Source organism: Elgaria multicarinata, chromosome 6, assembly GCF_023053635.1.
Source record: "Elgaria multicarinata webbii isolate HBS135686 ecotype San Diego chromosome 6, rElgMul1.1.pri, whole genome shotgun sequence".
NCBI classification, from domain to species: Eukaryota; Metazoa; Chordata; class Lepidosauria; order Squamata; family Anguidae; genus Elgaria; species Elgaria multicarinata.
In genome coordinates this window covers 81,973,604-81,989,971 of record NC_086176.1, presented here as the reverse complement: position 1 = coordinate 81,989,971, position 16,368 = coordinate 81,973,604, and the positions used below count along the sequence as shown (strand labels likewise).

The following is a 16,368-nucleotide window of genomic DNA, read 5'->3' as shown; positions in this document are numbered from 1 at the left end:
TCCTCCTCTTCCATTAGCAAAGGGCACAATCAGATTCAACCCAGTGTCTGTAAAAAGATGTACATATATATTTGCAATCCCTGTCTCCTTTGTACTATGAGAGTTAGGTGCACAGATATTTTTGAAAGCACTGTTTCAGGATCAAATGAAACAGTTTTTATGAGAATAAAAAAGACTTTATTCATTAAATCTTGCTGGATTGGAAGCGTGTGCACATCACTAAATTGCTCTTGTCCACCCTGACTACCTGCTTTGGAACTAAGGGGATTGAACCCAAACAACTCCCCATAAAGATTGGTGGTATCAAAGCTAAGAGTGGCAACTATATGTTAAGTGCATGAATACAAATATAATTTACAGGAGTGATTGCAGCTCATGTGATGCTATGCCGTAGAGTGTTTTATAAAGTAAATGCTAAACTTGTTGTAATCCAAGGACCACATTGTGTTACATCTACCATTTAATGTATTCCATTAGGTGTGAATGAAGACTTTATCTTCTAACAAAGTGATATCTATACAGAAGTCCCACCCTATGATTACTATTTAACAAGAAAATACACATGCTAGAATCTCAATTGTTTTATGCTATCACAGTGATTTCTTAAGTGCATATTTATGTTTATAATTGATTTTAATTCTTAAATATTTTGTGAAAATAAAGTAGCTCTGTTTTATTAGCAGACTAGCAAAAAAGCCCATCATACAACAGGTGTATTTATTTTGTTAGCACTTCTTTGAATACAATATTTTTGGTATATACTTTTGTAACATTTTCAACCAACTTCCCCTGTTCCTTCCCATCAATAATTTGAATGTACTTTACTTTACTTTACTTTCTTTATTCCGATCTATAGATCCATAAAAAGAAAACAAACAACAAACAACCAAACACAAGAATCAGACATGAAATCATACAATTAGAGCTATTATCAACTTTAGTCTAATTTTTAACTTTATGTCCTCAGACCGTCAGACTCTAGACATTGCCACAACATTAAAGTAAAAGCCTTGCTAACATTTTTATAACTGGTGAGGAGGTTAGCCATCTATCAAATTTACCCTCATGTGACAAATTACTTCCTGAGAGTGGGTTTTGGCCCGTTTGCTAGGCCGGAAGGTCCTGGCAGTTATTTTTCTGGAACTTCCCTAGAAGGCCGCAGTTCTAAGGAACGTCCCTAGATGGCGCCAAAGGGCAAAAACTATAACTGGCTTGGAGGAGCTGTCTGGTGAGGAGGTTAGTGGGTTTTGGCCCCTCTGCTAGGCCGGAAGCTCCTGGCAGTTATCTTTCTGGGAACTTGGAAAGGCCGCAGTTCCGGGAAATGTCACTAGATGGCGCTAGAGGGCAAAACCTATTTCTCGGAACTTTGAACTTCCATAGAAGGCAGCAGTTCCAAGGAACGTCCCTAGATGGCGCCAGAGGGCAAAAACTAACTGGCTTGGAGCCGTCTGGGCTTTTACCGTATTTCTTAGATTCTAAGACGCACTTTTTCCCCTAAAGTAACAGCTCTAAAAATTGGGTGCGCCTTAGATTCGATGGCGCCTTAGAATCAAAGAAATACGGTAATTACATTTGTCGAGTCTGCAGCGGGACAGGCGGGGAAAGAGGTTAGGGGGTGAAGAGCGAGCAAGAGAGAAGGGAGTGGAGAGAGAAGCGGGGGGGGGAGAGGGGCAACGTCTCGGAGCATCTCAAACGTTGCTGCCGGGAGCAGGCTGGGAGGGACCCCAGCTCCGGCAGGCCAGTGAGCTTCCAAAGAGCTCGGCCTCGCCTCTGTTAAGGAGATGGGAAGCGGAAGAATCACCTGAGCAGCGCTGGTTGGGCTCGCCCGCCCGCCCACCCCCTCCCGTCCGTGTGAATGGTGCAGACCAGCTTTTGAATGCATGTGTGGCTGTCTGTTCCCAGGCAGGGGACGATTGGTTCCTGCTTCCCATTCATGTAACCTGCCTCTATGCGTGTGCATGCGCGTGTGTCTGTGTCTCGCTTGCTCCCTGTTCCTCTCCCCGTCCGCTGCGTGTATGTACCATAAAATTGCTTTGCTGGCTGATTGGAGAAATTTATTTTTTCTTCGAATCAAAGCTTTTTTCCCCTGTTGGTGGCACTGAAATTAGTGTGCGCCTTAGATTCGATGGCGTCTTACAATCGAAGAAATACGGTATATATACAGATAAGTATGAACCTTGCTTCAAAGATATTACACTAGAAATCTCCATGCATTTTGTAAGATAAGCTATTATGGTATCCACTGTTATTTATCATGGGCTTTATATAGTCAGATTTAGCTCATTCTTGGCTGATTTTTCTTTTGCTGTTATTTTTAGATGGTGCTCCTAGGTACATTTATTTAAAATGGAATGCTCTTTCAAGTATGTTGGATTTGCATTGTAAGTAAATGTACATATGTCTTTATGATTAGTGTCAACAGTGGTTAGCTTGGACAATAGTCATTACTTTGAGGTTGCTTTGGGGCTGATTTCCTTCATTACTTTTACAGCTTATTTGATTTCATGCATACCTGCCATGTCATCTTCCATGAGCATAAGTTGCCAAAATGTATGCAATTCACTTTGCAGCTTTTCTGACATGACTCATGACCTGTTTCTCGGTAGCTATGCTTATGTTTTTAATATATCACTTGTTTTAATATATCACATATATTCCATGACTTTTGTTCTACTTATACAAAAAAAAGTTGTTTACACAGATTTTTTTATAGCCTACAAGTAATCCTGTACCTCCAGTACAGGATTACTTGTAGGCTATAAAAAAATCTGTGTAAACAAGATATAAAAAAATCCTGAAAATGCAAAGTACTAACTACAATCTAACACTTCTTAGCTTTCAGTTCTGGTAGTAACAGGAGAGTTAAGAACAGGAGATCTTCTGATGTTGCATTAAAACTAAACTCAGGATTTAGATGAACTATTTCATTGAAATTGTACTTGCACACTATGTTTTGAGACTCCCTCTCTTGACACTATCATATTCTAGGATAAAATTTGTATTACTCTCTTCTGCGTTGACCATGTTAGTAGATTCCCTGCAAGTTTAAGAATTGGATAATAACATTTATAACTTGTCAAAATTATGTCATAAAAAGTGTGTTCCTTGTTGCAATAGAGTTTCTCAGACAGATGGTTCTTCACATGTACCCTCCACTGCAGAAAATCAAAAAAATATCTACCCACACAGTTCCCAGCTCTTACACTATTTTAACAGCATTAATTTCTTCTATAGATTTAAATTCTGGGACTTGTACTCCAATTAATTTTATTTTTGTCACAATTTCAGTACATACATGGGAAGGCCAGAACTGTTTGTGTATACAGAAAAAAATAGTATGTAACTAGGATCAAAAACACTGTCATTGTTGTCCCCACCCTTCCTTCCTGTGTCTCTGAACAGCTTCCCATACTAAGTTCCTGTAATTGATCAGTCCCATAGGATGATAGCGGAGTGAATAGCAATATTAGCAAATGTAATGCACAGGAAAAGCAGCAGATGAAGGGATGGGTCATCCAATCAAATCACTGGGTGGCTATAGGGAACCAAGGGCTCCTAATGGCAGTGAATGACGCTAGGTGGAATGAGGGGAGTACCAGCGGCACCCCACTGTGACCACAGGCCTGGGCCCCCTGAGGAAGAAGGAGAAAAGCTGGTGACTCCAGTTGCGGAGACTGCGTATGTGTGTGAGTAATAGACTCTATTGTGGCAAAACATGATTGAAGCTACATTTGAGCCTTAGGAGTCTGGGAAAACTGGTGTCTTGCTGACATTTTAACCTGGATTAATAGCATGCTTAAATTGATTTAACAAGAACAGATGTAGCTCTTACAACCAAGGATCAGTTTCAATTTGTCACTGTAACTGACAAAATAAACCATGGAATGCTCTTCAACAAGAGCCAGATGCTGTAAACTAAGCAAATGCTATTTTCCCATCCCACATATACATGCAGAAATCAAAAGCACAAAAAATAAGCCCAGAACAATAGTTGTCTTAAGGATGCTGAGTGTGCACACTCTTAAAGTGGATGTTGCAGAAAAAGCAGGTGGTTGCATAAATTCTCTGTAATATAATGAAAGATGAACTGTGATGTTTTCTCATTCAGAACCCATCTGCTAAACGCTGTGATGTAACAATAGAAACAAAGGCCAAGTTCTCATACAACAGTAGCAACCTGTTCCTCAACTGTACCAGTTTAGGTTGTGGCTGCTCATTGTAGCTGTTCTCCCTAGATTTTCTGCATATAGGGACATTGCTATGGAGGAGTATGTGAGCCTGTAGTCAATAGTGATGCTTCTTAATCTTCTGAGATAATTAGGCCTTAATGTCTACAATGTCCCAGTTCACTACTAAAAAGTCATATGTATGGAGTTGAGGATAAAAGTATAAAACTATCTGTTAATGTATTTAATACAAATGGTTCAGGTACTATTATTACTATTTTTAGTGTTTTACTATTACCTTCTGACTCCATTCTTGTGTTTTCGTCCATCCCCCATCATCATCATCATCATCATCATCATCATTAACAGCATATATTAATCTGATTTCATATGACCTGATACACATACACTGTCACGATTATTTCTATGGTGCTAATAATGTTCTTGGATCAAGGGTATAGCTTATCTGAAATTTGGATGATTGGAATAAAGGACATTCATTGAGAAATAGGGTTTAGCGTGCACTAATGTGTATGTAAGGTAATTTCTGTTTAGGACTACAAATAGAGCAGGGACTTTTAACAATTTTAGAAGTGTGCCTCATGATAAATTTGGTGCCTATTTTATAATTAAATAAATGCAAATAGATAAAAAAGCTGTTCAGGTAGATTATACATATAGATACATAATGAGAGAAAATCGGATTCTTTACATTAGTTGTTGATCACCTGTTGTGTGGAACACCCTGAAACTGTCACAACTCAGTCATGGTATTTGGGCTGTATGAGATACAGACGCTGGGGGTGGGGATTCAGAGATAATATGAAGCCTGCTGCTGCAGCTTGTCTGAACCTATCCAGAGAGAAAACTATTGGAAGTACAAGCAAAGTTTACTACGTACTACCCCAACAGAGGCAGAAGCAAAACATGTCACTTGATTACTTTCTGATTATTATTTTCTTTCTTTCTGGTCCATCTGATTTTCTGTCTGGCAAGTTTTCTGCCACAGAGTTGCTTAACATTATAAGGGTAGAACAATCATGCAGCTGTAAGAATAACAGCAAAAAGTTCTCTGCCCTTCTGTTTGTTGTTTGTCTTTGAGAGCAGAGGCCTTCCTAAAGCCATTTGAACAAAGTTGTTACTAAAGCGAAAAATACTATAGCTGTCAATTTGTTAAAGACGTTCAAAAGTCTGTATACACACACTCTGAATAGCAATGCCTTCTCAACTCCATATTTATTGAAAGGGGAAAGGTTGTTGTTCAGTGTGTAAATCACACTTTGCACTTGCTTATAAGTACTTTTCTTTATTACTATTTCATGTGTACAAGGCTGAGCCCTGGCATTTAAAACAAATTCCTGGCTGAACACTTTTTAAAATAAAGTCCTGATCCATGCTCTAGGCCACATTTTAAAATGTTTACAGTGTTTGCTAGCAATAAAAATTGAGCACTGACCTTGAACAACTGTAGTATGTTAAGAAAAACTAAGATTAAGGTTCTCCATTGCAAAAGAATGTAGGCTGGAAACAGATGGTTTTCTCATTGTGTGATGATTTTTTTACTAAAGGTCATTAAAAGCAAGCAAATACGTTCACCTGCTTTGACATAATTTTGTCTAATTATTGGAGTACATTCTCATGCTTGATGGTTTAGGTTGTGATGCTACAGTGGTTTAGTAACTGAGTATGTAGCCTTTCAATACTAGAACTTTAAAAACAGTAACAGAATTGCAAAAAACAAAAAAAATGCTGATAATGAATTAGAATCTCCTCCCAACCCTCTTTCCCACCATTTATTTATTTATTTATTTATGTAAACATTTGTATCCCGCCCTATATCACTAGGATCTCAGGGCGGCATACAGATAAAATCATACAATCAATATAAAACAATAAATATACACAGCTAAAAACGAGTTAAACCATTAATCAAGCTAAATCCGGTATAGAATTTAAAAGTAGTAAAAGCCAATTTAAACAATTAAAACTATGTGCAAGCTTGGTGAATTTGTTAAAAAGACATGTCCTAACTTGGTGTTAAAATGAAGCCAGCACCAGTGCCAGTCAGGCCTCCAAGGAGAGGGCATTCCACAGCAGGGGTGCCACAACATTGGTGGGACGCAGAGGAGGGTTCCTCCAACAGATCACAGATCTCGGGCAGGCATATATAGGGAGAGGCACTCACTTAAGTATCAAGGTCCCAAGCCATATAGGGCTTTAAATGTCATTACCAACACCTTGAATTCTGACCAGAAGGGTATACGCAGCCAGTGCAATTCGTTTAAGATGGGTGTTATATTAGGGTGACCATACTTTACAAACCAAAAAGGAGGACAACCTGGCTACCCCCAAGGGGGTGTGCCCACAAACATGTCCAGCCCCCAAGGGGGCGTGCTCACCAACATGTCCAGCCCCCCAAAGGGCATACACACCAACATGCCCAGCCTAGGTCACATGTCTGATTTCACAGCACACAATTAAGACAAACCTGTTCTACATAACATCTTAAAGTTAAAATCACTGGAATACAGAACAAGTGAGACATTCAATGTATCTGAAATCAACTTCACTCATTCTTACTTTTGTAGCTTTTGCTGTACTTTGAAGCTTTTGCTATACGCTGTGTGATACAGTCTCCCCTTCTCTCGAATATCTTTTCTGACTGCAAATCCTTCACTGGATGACCATAGTCTAACCTTTCCTAACATTTAACACTCTTTCCCCATCACCTTTCTCATATACATACTCACAGATTCAGCATACTGCTACCACTGAAAAAATGAAGCAGTAGACAAGTACAGAAAAATCTAGTACAACAAACAAGCATTCAGGGTAAACTACTATTACCCTGCAAACATTAGCCATGGAACAAAATGGACTAAAGGCTAGCACCTCTTAGCTTGTTTCAACTTCAACCAGACATAAGTCAAAGACAACTAAGAAAAACACACCTACCTCATTGACATAGCAATACCTAATGACAAAAATGTTGCAGAAGAGGACAAGAGAGAAAAAATATACACCACTGTCTATGGAAGTTAAAGAACTATGGCAACAGGAAAGTGACTGGAAAAATGTCTTCCAAGAGCAGTAGTATGAAATGCATTCTCTGGGTTAAAGTCTATGATGGTGCAATTGGACTCCTTATTTATTTTTTTATTGCCAATGCCCTACACTAATGTCCTAAGGCTAAACTAGGAAGAAGCAGCCCTTGGATTTAAGGGATTGTTAACCGCACTAGAGCTCAGCCAATCCGTGAGGCTCATGCTACTGGGTCTTTGAGACATCACAGAACCTTTGTCAATCAATGGTTAAAGAGGGATAGCTCCCTTGGGTAACTGCCACTTCAGAGGAGGACCCAGGAGACAACTGAGCAGGAAGCAACCTGAGACAGCAAGTTCACTAGCAAAAGTAGATGTACTTGCTAAGTTTGCTGCTTGAAGCCAGCAGATATGTCTGGCCGGAAGCTGGATGATGTCAGGCTGGCGGATGTGGCAAAAGCCAGCTGACCAAAGATCAGTGGATATTTGCGGAGGGAAGACAATGGAAGTTGCTGGTGGAAGCTGGCAGATGATGTCGCCAAACAGGCTAGTGGGTGATGCTGGCAGACAGTAGTGGATAAGCTGGCCCACTGCTAGCATGTGTGGGTTTGTCCTCCAGGTATGAGAAACCTCATCTCACGACATTGTCCGAGGGCCTGTGAGGCTGCAGTCTTGCTGAAGCTAAGTCGGTGTGGATCTGCTCAACGTCTGTATGGGAGACTACCTGGGAACCCATATACAGCATCTTGGGTTCCCTGATGGAAGAATAGCAGGAGATGAATATACAAAATAAATAAATCTAGAGAGCCACATTAAAGTCTCCATTCAAGCTTTCTGTCTTACAGTCAGATTCAACCATACTGGTCAATTTGGAGAGAAGTAGATGAGCCAGACTACTTATTTTGCAGTTTATCTGGGGTGGGTGGGTAATTCTATTAGAGCCCCTGGTTTAACACACATTAGTGAATTGGTTCAAGGAATAGGTACCAATGAAAAGGAACTGGCTACCTCCTTTGAAAAAGCAGTGGGAAGAGGAATAGGTGGAATATTTGCAGTAGGGAGGTCACTCACAGATAGCAACCACTGATTCATGTCTCTCCTTCAGACTAGTCCTCTGTGTATAATTTTCCCGTGTGTTTGCGGGGAGGAGGAAGCTTAGTTGCAATAGGGGAAGTGGACACAGCAGCAGTAGCAGCCCACCTACCCACTGCTGACTCCAAAGCACTAGCAGAGGGAGATAATGGGGCTGATGACATTCACTTCTACTATGGAATCTGCCCACTCTACCCCAAAGTAAGGTGATTTCAATGGCAATCTGACCTTGGAAAAGCGGGGTTTTAGGTTCTGTTTACTCTGCTTTTTTTGCTTTGTGTGCTGTGTCCAGATTATACAATTCTCATTCCATTCTCATAAAGACACCTCTTGGACTGGGGATGAGGAGTAGCAAAGCACCCTTCTCCAGTCCTGAAGTACGTCCAGTGCTGTTGTGCTTGTTAGTTGGAGGCGTGGGAGATTTAATCTCAAGTAAATCCCACTACATTTAATGGGGGTTACTCCCTATTAATTGTGTAAATTTGTAGTTTAAGAGCATGGGCTGCTATTGGCTGTGTTCAGACATTTTAGTCAATGGTGGGTAATCAACTCACAGTTGTTGTTTTTGCAGATGTTCCTACACAACTGTGGTTGGTGAAGACTCACATTGAATGGATTCATAGTCAACTCGGCATTTGACTAACACAGCCCCTGACCCTCAATCCTCCTGGTGCTATCCCAGCAGCCTCTGCAAGTTGTGGGGGCTGTAGCAAAGCGGCCAGCTTGGTTTTGACCACTCTTGCCGCAGAACTCTGTAGCCAGGCGAAAAAGTCCACTCTACAGGTCACAAACTCCATTGACTCAGTTCAGCCAACACAATAACCACTGGTTGGCCAACTAAGCTCTGCAGCCGGTTGTGTTTCTCCAGTGTTTTTTTTTTTTTTTTTTTTTAAAAAAGAAAAAGTCAACCGTCGGGTGGTTTTTACCTGGCAGACAACACAAATACCAACAGTTGACTCCTCAACTCACGGTTGATGACTAAAACCACCGGTGGTTGTTGTGTTGTCCGAAAGCAGCCACTCTACAATACAATCCCACACTTGCCCTTGCCAGTGTTCCATGTTCAGTTTGCTTTTGGTAAATATTTAAAGTGCCATACAGCTCTTTGGGTGAGGGGGGTTGCCCTCATCAGCCACATTTGGTGAACCCACAGGATGGAGAACAGGAAGCAGACTTTTTCTTCCCAGAGATAGTTTGCAGGGTACATCTTACATATTTACTGGTAAGCCACTATAATAAAGATTTTAACTCAGTCCTCTGAAACCACGGAGGTGTGTTCCAGCAGCTCTTTTCAGTGCCATGATGTTCAGTTTGTAATTGATCTGTAAATGTTCAATGTGCCAAACAGCTCTTTGCTGGTCCCAGGCACTCTGTCCTCATCTGAATTTGGGCCTAAAAGACCAAGGGAAAACGAGGGTGTATGGAGGGTAAATTGTAAGCAAGCACAATTTGGCACAGTCCTGTTCTGAAAGCAAGCAAGAAGTTAATTAGCTTACCTTATATAAAATTTAAATGATATTTATTTCTAATTTTGCCCATATCTTTGCATGTGCAAAGTAGCATGTGTAAATTTGTGCAATTTTGAGTCCTACAGGCCTGTGGTCTGGATCTCTTAGATACCTAGCACTGGCCATTCTCAACAACTGGACATCCTTTGATGGTTCTTCTTGTAATTGGCCATTGGTAGTGCTGGGAGCTTTCTGCCTGGAAGCAGCCCAAGCCCTATTAAATGACCATAAGTGTGCACATCTCCTGCTCTTTCTAACTTAAGCAGCTAATAACAGAGTGCCATTTTCGGCAGAAAGGTGGGATTTCATGATGTCATAAATTAATTTAAGATTGAGGTCACTTTGCCCTCAAAGTGGGATTTGCGTGGGCAGCTGTGGTTTTTCAGTGGTAAGTATATGCTGCACTTTCCTCTTTACAACAATAGCTCCAGGCATTCTGAACGTTCAAAAAACTTTTAAAAGAGAAAAAATCCTGCAACAAATGATACCTCATTTCTCTTCACTCCTCTCAAATGGATTCCTGATTTTTATTTATTTTTATTTTGAAAAATCAAAGCTTGTTAATTCCATTGCTGGAATAGCATTGTTGCGGCTGACAAAACGATATAGCCCCAGATTTCTTCCTTTGCACGTCCAGTTTCCCCAAAGAATTAGGCGAGCAGGAGGAGAAAAGCAAATCCTCCAACCCATTTGTCTAAAACTAGGAACGGTTCGAAGTTAAAACTTCTTTTACTCCTCCTCCCCTGCCTGAGAATTACCCGAGAGCTTGACCCACTCTCCGAACGGGGGGCGGGGGGGAGAAGGCGAAGAAACTAGCATAGCAACTGCGCAGGCGCACATGGGTTCATCCCGCAGATTGGTAGCAGACGTCTCCTCCGGGTTTGAGGGAAGGCGGAGAGCAAGGGGGGGGAGAGCGAGAGAGTGGCCTTCTTGCGCGCATGCGCGCGAAGACCTGAAGAAGGAGACCCTTCTCAGGAAAAGACAAAAGTCTGGGAACAAAGTGCCGCGGCCGCCTTCGCGCTTCGAGGCAGGGGGTAGTCGTATCCTTCGGAGCCAGCGCCCATGAGGTGAGGTTAGCCTGACCAGGGTTGTTTTGAATCGCTCTTGCTTCCTGGTGTGGGCTTGGGAGGGGGCGTGGCCGCTCCAGTCGTCGGCCTTAAAAGAGGGTCCAGTAACTCCCCCCGCTTTTTTTTTCCGCCCCTCAGTTGCATATATAACGCGGGGTGGGTGTGGGGGAGAAGCTGTGTGATGGCCGTATGTATGTCTCTTTCCCCTCCCTTCTTTCCTCTGGTATTCTGGAGAGAGAGGAAAGCCGCGGCTCGGATTCCGGGGTAAGTGAACGAGGCACACAGAGAGTCGCCCTGGCTGCTGCTTCGGTCGCCGCCTTGGCTCTGACTGAGTCCCACTTGCTGCCCTCCTCCCCACATTCCCTCCTGGACGTCGAGGGTGAAATTGACACTCCATGAGGGGGAAAGGGTGGGCAGAAAAGACGTGACCGCTTTGGGACTCTGAGGTCTTCTGTGGTGCCTGTCAAGGGGAGAGTCCTCCCCGTCTCCCGGCCGAGTCTGTTCCCCTCTTCGTACTTCATCTGCAGTTTCCCCCTCCCCCGCTCTTTTTATTTTTTATTTTTTTGCTTTTATATATTTGTGTGCGTGTTCTTAATAGTTCTGGGCTCCAGCTTCCTGCCTGCAATAAACCAAGTCCGTCTGGCGCCTGGAGGGATTGAGATTCTAAACATTTTCCACACACACACACCACTTTGCCCACTTCCCTCGGCCTTGGTTAAAGTAATCCGATGCATTAAAAATCTTCAGAAGTTTTGTTAGCGCTTGCTTTTTATAGTTTGGAGCCAAGCTGATATTCTTTGTAGAAAATCATGGGGAGCAGAAGGTCTGTGATTTGAAAGACTGTGCAGTGTGGTCTGGCGCAAGGTTAAAATACCAATGACTACAATGTTCTTCACATGTGATGGCATTAGTGTTTCCTTTTCCTTCAACCAAAGGTCTGTAATTACGCGAGAAGTGAAGCTGATGACACCTTAGAGTGCATTTTTGCACCAAAATCTGTGCTTTTCTGTAAGCTCTTCCAAAGCATTGCCAGTAAGAGGGCACCCAAAAGTCTTTTTGTAATGTTTAAATCAGGCCAATAAATAAGTGTTATGATACACTTGAGGCAGCCCTCATACTAGGACTAGTAATATCCCAAGCACTTGGTTGCTTAGCTAGTTGCCAGGGCACCTGGGGAATGGGGACATTTTTTCCACCACAAAAAAAATGTCATTATTTTAGCTGTATCCACACAATTGTTCCTGCAACTAAGTTCACGCAAACTAAAATTTATTTACATTTTTTTTACTTTGTTCTTCAGCTACAAAAGCTTCTATAGTGGCATACATGAGATCAGAAATGGAACAGAAATGTTTATCAGCTTATTGGAACATTCACACCAATATCTCTGGGGATAAATTCTGGTTACTGCTGCTGTCATACAGACATGTAGATGTGGCTTTCTGGAGGTCCATAATCTACCAGAAACTGGCAGACACCTTCCTTGTTGCTTTCTTGCCTGCCATCTATCAATCTTATCTACTCTATTAGGTGTAATGGGGTTTGAGTATCTGAGGCCATGGCTAGACCAAGCCTATATCCCAGCATTGTCCTGGGATCATCCCTGTGCATCCAAATGACACAGGGGATCCCGGGAGCAGGCAGGAACGACCCCTCCATTTGCCTGGGATAATCCTTAGGTCTAGCTAAGGCCTGGGTAAGAGCTTTTAACCACCCAGAGCCCAGAGTTTTTAACCACCCAGAGACAAACCATGTAATATTTAAAACAGCATAATTTCAAGCATATCTAAGAGGAATATGCAAGAATCTACTGCTTGCTTGAATCATTCCTGGAAGACAAAAATAGTCTCAGCTTGGCAGGGTATGTCTATGAAACTGGTCTGTAAAGAGATATTGATAGCTGATGATCCTAAGTCACAAGATTCTTTTCTTCTCATCCTCCTTATGAAAGATAGAAATTCCTTCCATTTTCAGTGACAGTATCCTTTTGCAGATGGAAGGATGTCACAGCACCAAGTTTAGGTAAACTATCCAGCCTATTTTAAAGTCTTAATGAACACTTCTTACATGAGGTATAAAAACTGTGACTATCTCAGAAAAGTGAAGTTATAGTTTAGAGCCTATTATCATAATTAGTATCTCCAACCCAGAGAAGTCTAATAAGGTTGTTCATTGAGTTAGATTAAAGGCAAAGGTGGGAGTTGGACAGCAGTGGGATTTATATTAGATTTTTTTTTCACAAATGTTTCTACTGCCCTAAACAGATGGAGATCTGATTTAGCATCCTTTGGGTTTTTTTATGTTCTTTACTAAATATTTATATCACAATAATATTAGGTACTGAATAAATACCAAATAACCTTTTCTAATAGACAAAAGTGGTTGAACTAAAATATTTAAAGGAGGAGCAGTACACCATGTGGTTTAAATGTTATTCTGAAACAAATTTACTTGAAAATTATTTTTATTGGGATACCTGTAAATATCATAAGATATGACCGTGTTGAATAGTATACACTTCCTCTACATTAATTTAATCCTGTTGGGGAAAATGGAGGAACTGAAAACCATTAACATACTAATTTTAGCACGTCTGAAGAGCTGCATGCATTAATATGTGTTTCCCACAGATAGTACCTAAAAGACATTAATTACAAACTTTGATTTTAGATTTGACTAGCTTTGTTCCCATTCCAGTTTTACAATTTGACTTGTATTGTGTTAATTATGTTACTAAATCATTTTATGAAACAATGCATTCCTAAAAAGTAGAAAATTCTGCTCAGAAATTCCCACCCCATATTACTGGAATTGGACAATACTCCTTTACAACCAAAGAAATGCATAATATTGTAACCTTATGCAGATTTTACAACAAGTATTACAACCTTAATACACAGTTGGATTCTATATTAGAATATAGTTGTGAAGAAATCTTGCAACTGTAGGTAAAAACAGTTAAATATGGTCCAAAGAAAAGCTGAGGCCTGTTATGTTGCATTTCAGAGGCATGTAGAACATCTAAAAAGCAGAACAGGACTGTGGGGATGATAACCTGCCCCCTCCTCAGCTCCGAGGTCTGGAGGAAGGCTGATGGTTGTTGCACTTGTCTGAGGGCGAAGGAACACCATATTGAGAATAATTGTGAATTTTAGATACTTTAAAACAATGACATTTAACTTTTTTTTTTAAAAAAAGTAATGAATTATAACAGTGTTAAGTAACTTTTCTATAAATATGAACATTCACTGAAGGGTTCTCCTTGGCTTTTATTGTGTATTACTAGGATCAGGTTACAGTTAAAAAATTGACACCTGATATGAAAACAAGTGGGACCTGCAACAAAATATTGCAGTGTGAGTGTTCATGATCAGGGTTTGAGCTGCCCCATTCCATCCCCCTTACCCTTGCTTTAGTTTTCCATCTTTCCCCTCTAACTCTCATCCAGCATTCCATCGCCTTGAGTATACTTAGTTCTCATTGGGCTGTTGTTGTTGTTTTGAGCGGAGGTCTCCCTATTAAAGTATTTCTAAAGACTTTTTGTACTCCTGTAAATTCTGGGTATCAAGCTGTCTGACTTATCAATGGAACCTTCTTAAACTGGGGAGAGGCAACGAGTGGGGTACCACAGGGCTCAGTCCTGGGCCCAGTGTTCTTCAACATTTTTATTAATGATTTGAACGAGAAGGTGCAGGGAACACTTATCAAATTTGCAGATGACACAAAATTGGGTGGGATAGCTAATACCCTGGAAGACAGAAACAAACTTCAAAGTGATCTTGATAGGCTGGAGTGCTGGGCTGAAAACAACAGAATGAAATTTAATAGGGATAAATGCCAAGTTCTACATTTAGGAAATAGAAACCAAAGGCACAGTTACAAGATGGGGGATACTTGGCTCAGCAATACTACAAACGAGAAGGATCTTGGAATTGTTGTAGATCACAAGCTGAATATGAGCCAACAGTGCAATATGGCTGCAAGAAAGGCAAATGCTATTTGGGTCTGCATTAATAGAAGTATAGCTTCCAAATCACGTGAGGTACTGGTTCCACTCTATTCGGCCCTGGTTAGGCCTCATCTCGAGTATTGCGTCCAGTTCTGGGCTCCACAATTCAAGAAGGATGCAGACAAGCTGGAGCAAATTCAGAGGAGGGCAACCAGGATGATTAGGGGTCTGGAAACAAAGCCCTATGAAGAGAGACTGAAAGAACTGGGCATGTTTAGCCTGGAGAAGAGAAGATTGAGGGGAGACCTGATAGCACTCTTCAAATACTTAAAAGGTTGTCACACAGAGGAGGGCCAGGATCTCTTCTCGATCCTCCCAGAGTACAGGACACGGAATAACGGGCTCAAGTTAAAGGAAGCCAGATTCCAGCTGGACATCAGGAAAAACTTCCTGACTGTTGGAACAGTATGACAATGGAATCAGTTACCCAGGGAGGTTGTGGGCTCTCCCACACTAAAGGCAATCAAGAGGCAGCTGGACAACCACCTGTCAGGGATGTTTTAGGGTAGATTCCTGCATTGAGCAGGAGGTTGGACTCAATGGGCTTGTAGGCCCCTTCCAACTCTGCTATTCTATGATTCTATGAACATCCATTTAGAATTAACGAATAGGGTGCATCTGTTATGGTGTTTTAAGGGAGCTTAAGAGGCAGGCTCCTTTGGGGGCGGGTCCGCCACCAGCGGGGGCGCCTCCAAAGGGGGTGACACCAAGGCGAGGGCCTGTCCCTTTGTTTGTTTTGTTTGTTTTGTTTTCTCCCCCTACTGACTTATAATTTTGTTGTGTATTTTAACCTTTTTTAAAAATTTATTTTCCTATGTTTTAAAATGTATGTTTTAAACTTTGTAATACCGCCTTGAGGCCCAGTATTGGGCAAAAGGCGGGATACAAATAATAATAATAATAATAATAATAATAATAATAATAATAATATTATTATCTGAATACATGCCCTGGTGCATGTTTTCAGTTTCAGAACTTCACTCTAGTCCTTTTCTTCTTTACAGTAGCCTTATTCAGAAAAGCAAACAGTCCCTTTTTTAATTTTTTTTATTTTAATACATAAAATACAAACCAACATAACAATTAACATACTAATACCTAACAAATTCTTGAATATATAATTGTTAACACATAATGCTTTGTCATAACATAATCCAACATAATTCAACATAATAACAAGTGCTCCCCCTTCCCTTCGGGATCATTCCTGCAAACAGTCCCTTTTAACTGTTGGCAGTAATAATTCTGGTCTACTGCAGATCACTCAAGAACTAGCAGTAGATCTTGATCTACCTTCTTGCCTGCCCTTGTTTAATTTATTCTTGTTTGCGCAGGCACAAGAGGAGGAAACTCATAGCAGATCAGAACCTAGAATGGACACTTACTTTAAAGCTGCAGTCTCTGACTTGGACAAACTACTTGATGAATTTGAACAGAATACAGGTTAGTTCATTCTTTGTGCCTCCATTTTGTGTGTATGATCAG

General features: G+C 41.1%; 1 protein-coding gene across 3 annotated transcripts in view; it reads left to right on the top strand.

Moving 5' to 3' along the window:
• Positions 1-10,764: 10,764 nt before the first annotated feature.
• The window catches only part of ZFYVE16 (zinc finger FYVE-type containing 16), a 32,720-nt gene continuing 27,116 nt past the window's right edge, over positions 10,765-16,368 (top strand). For 2 of the 3 annotated variants that reach the window (XR_010025604.1, XM_063129672.1), the window contains exons 1-2: positions 12,847-12,896; positions 16,218-16,326. Coding sequence is in view for 2 of the 3 variants with exons in the window: in XM_063129672.1 (XP_062985742.1) it covers positions 16,257-16,326 (70 nt within the window). In the remaining variant the exon portion in view is untranslated. Of the gene's footprint in view, positions 10,875-12,846; positions 12,897-16,217; positions 16,327-16,368 lie in introns of those variants that run through there. The other variant, XM_063129673.1, reaches the window with a different exon arrangement.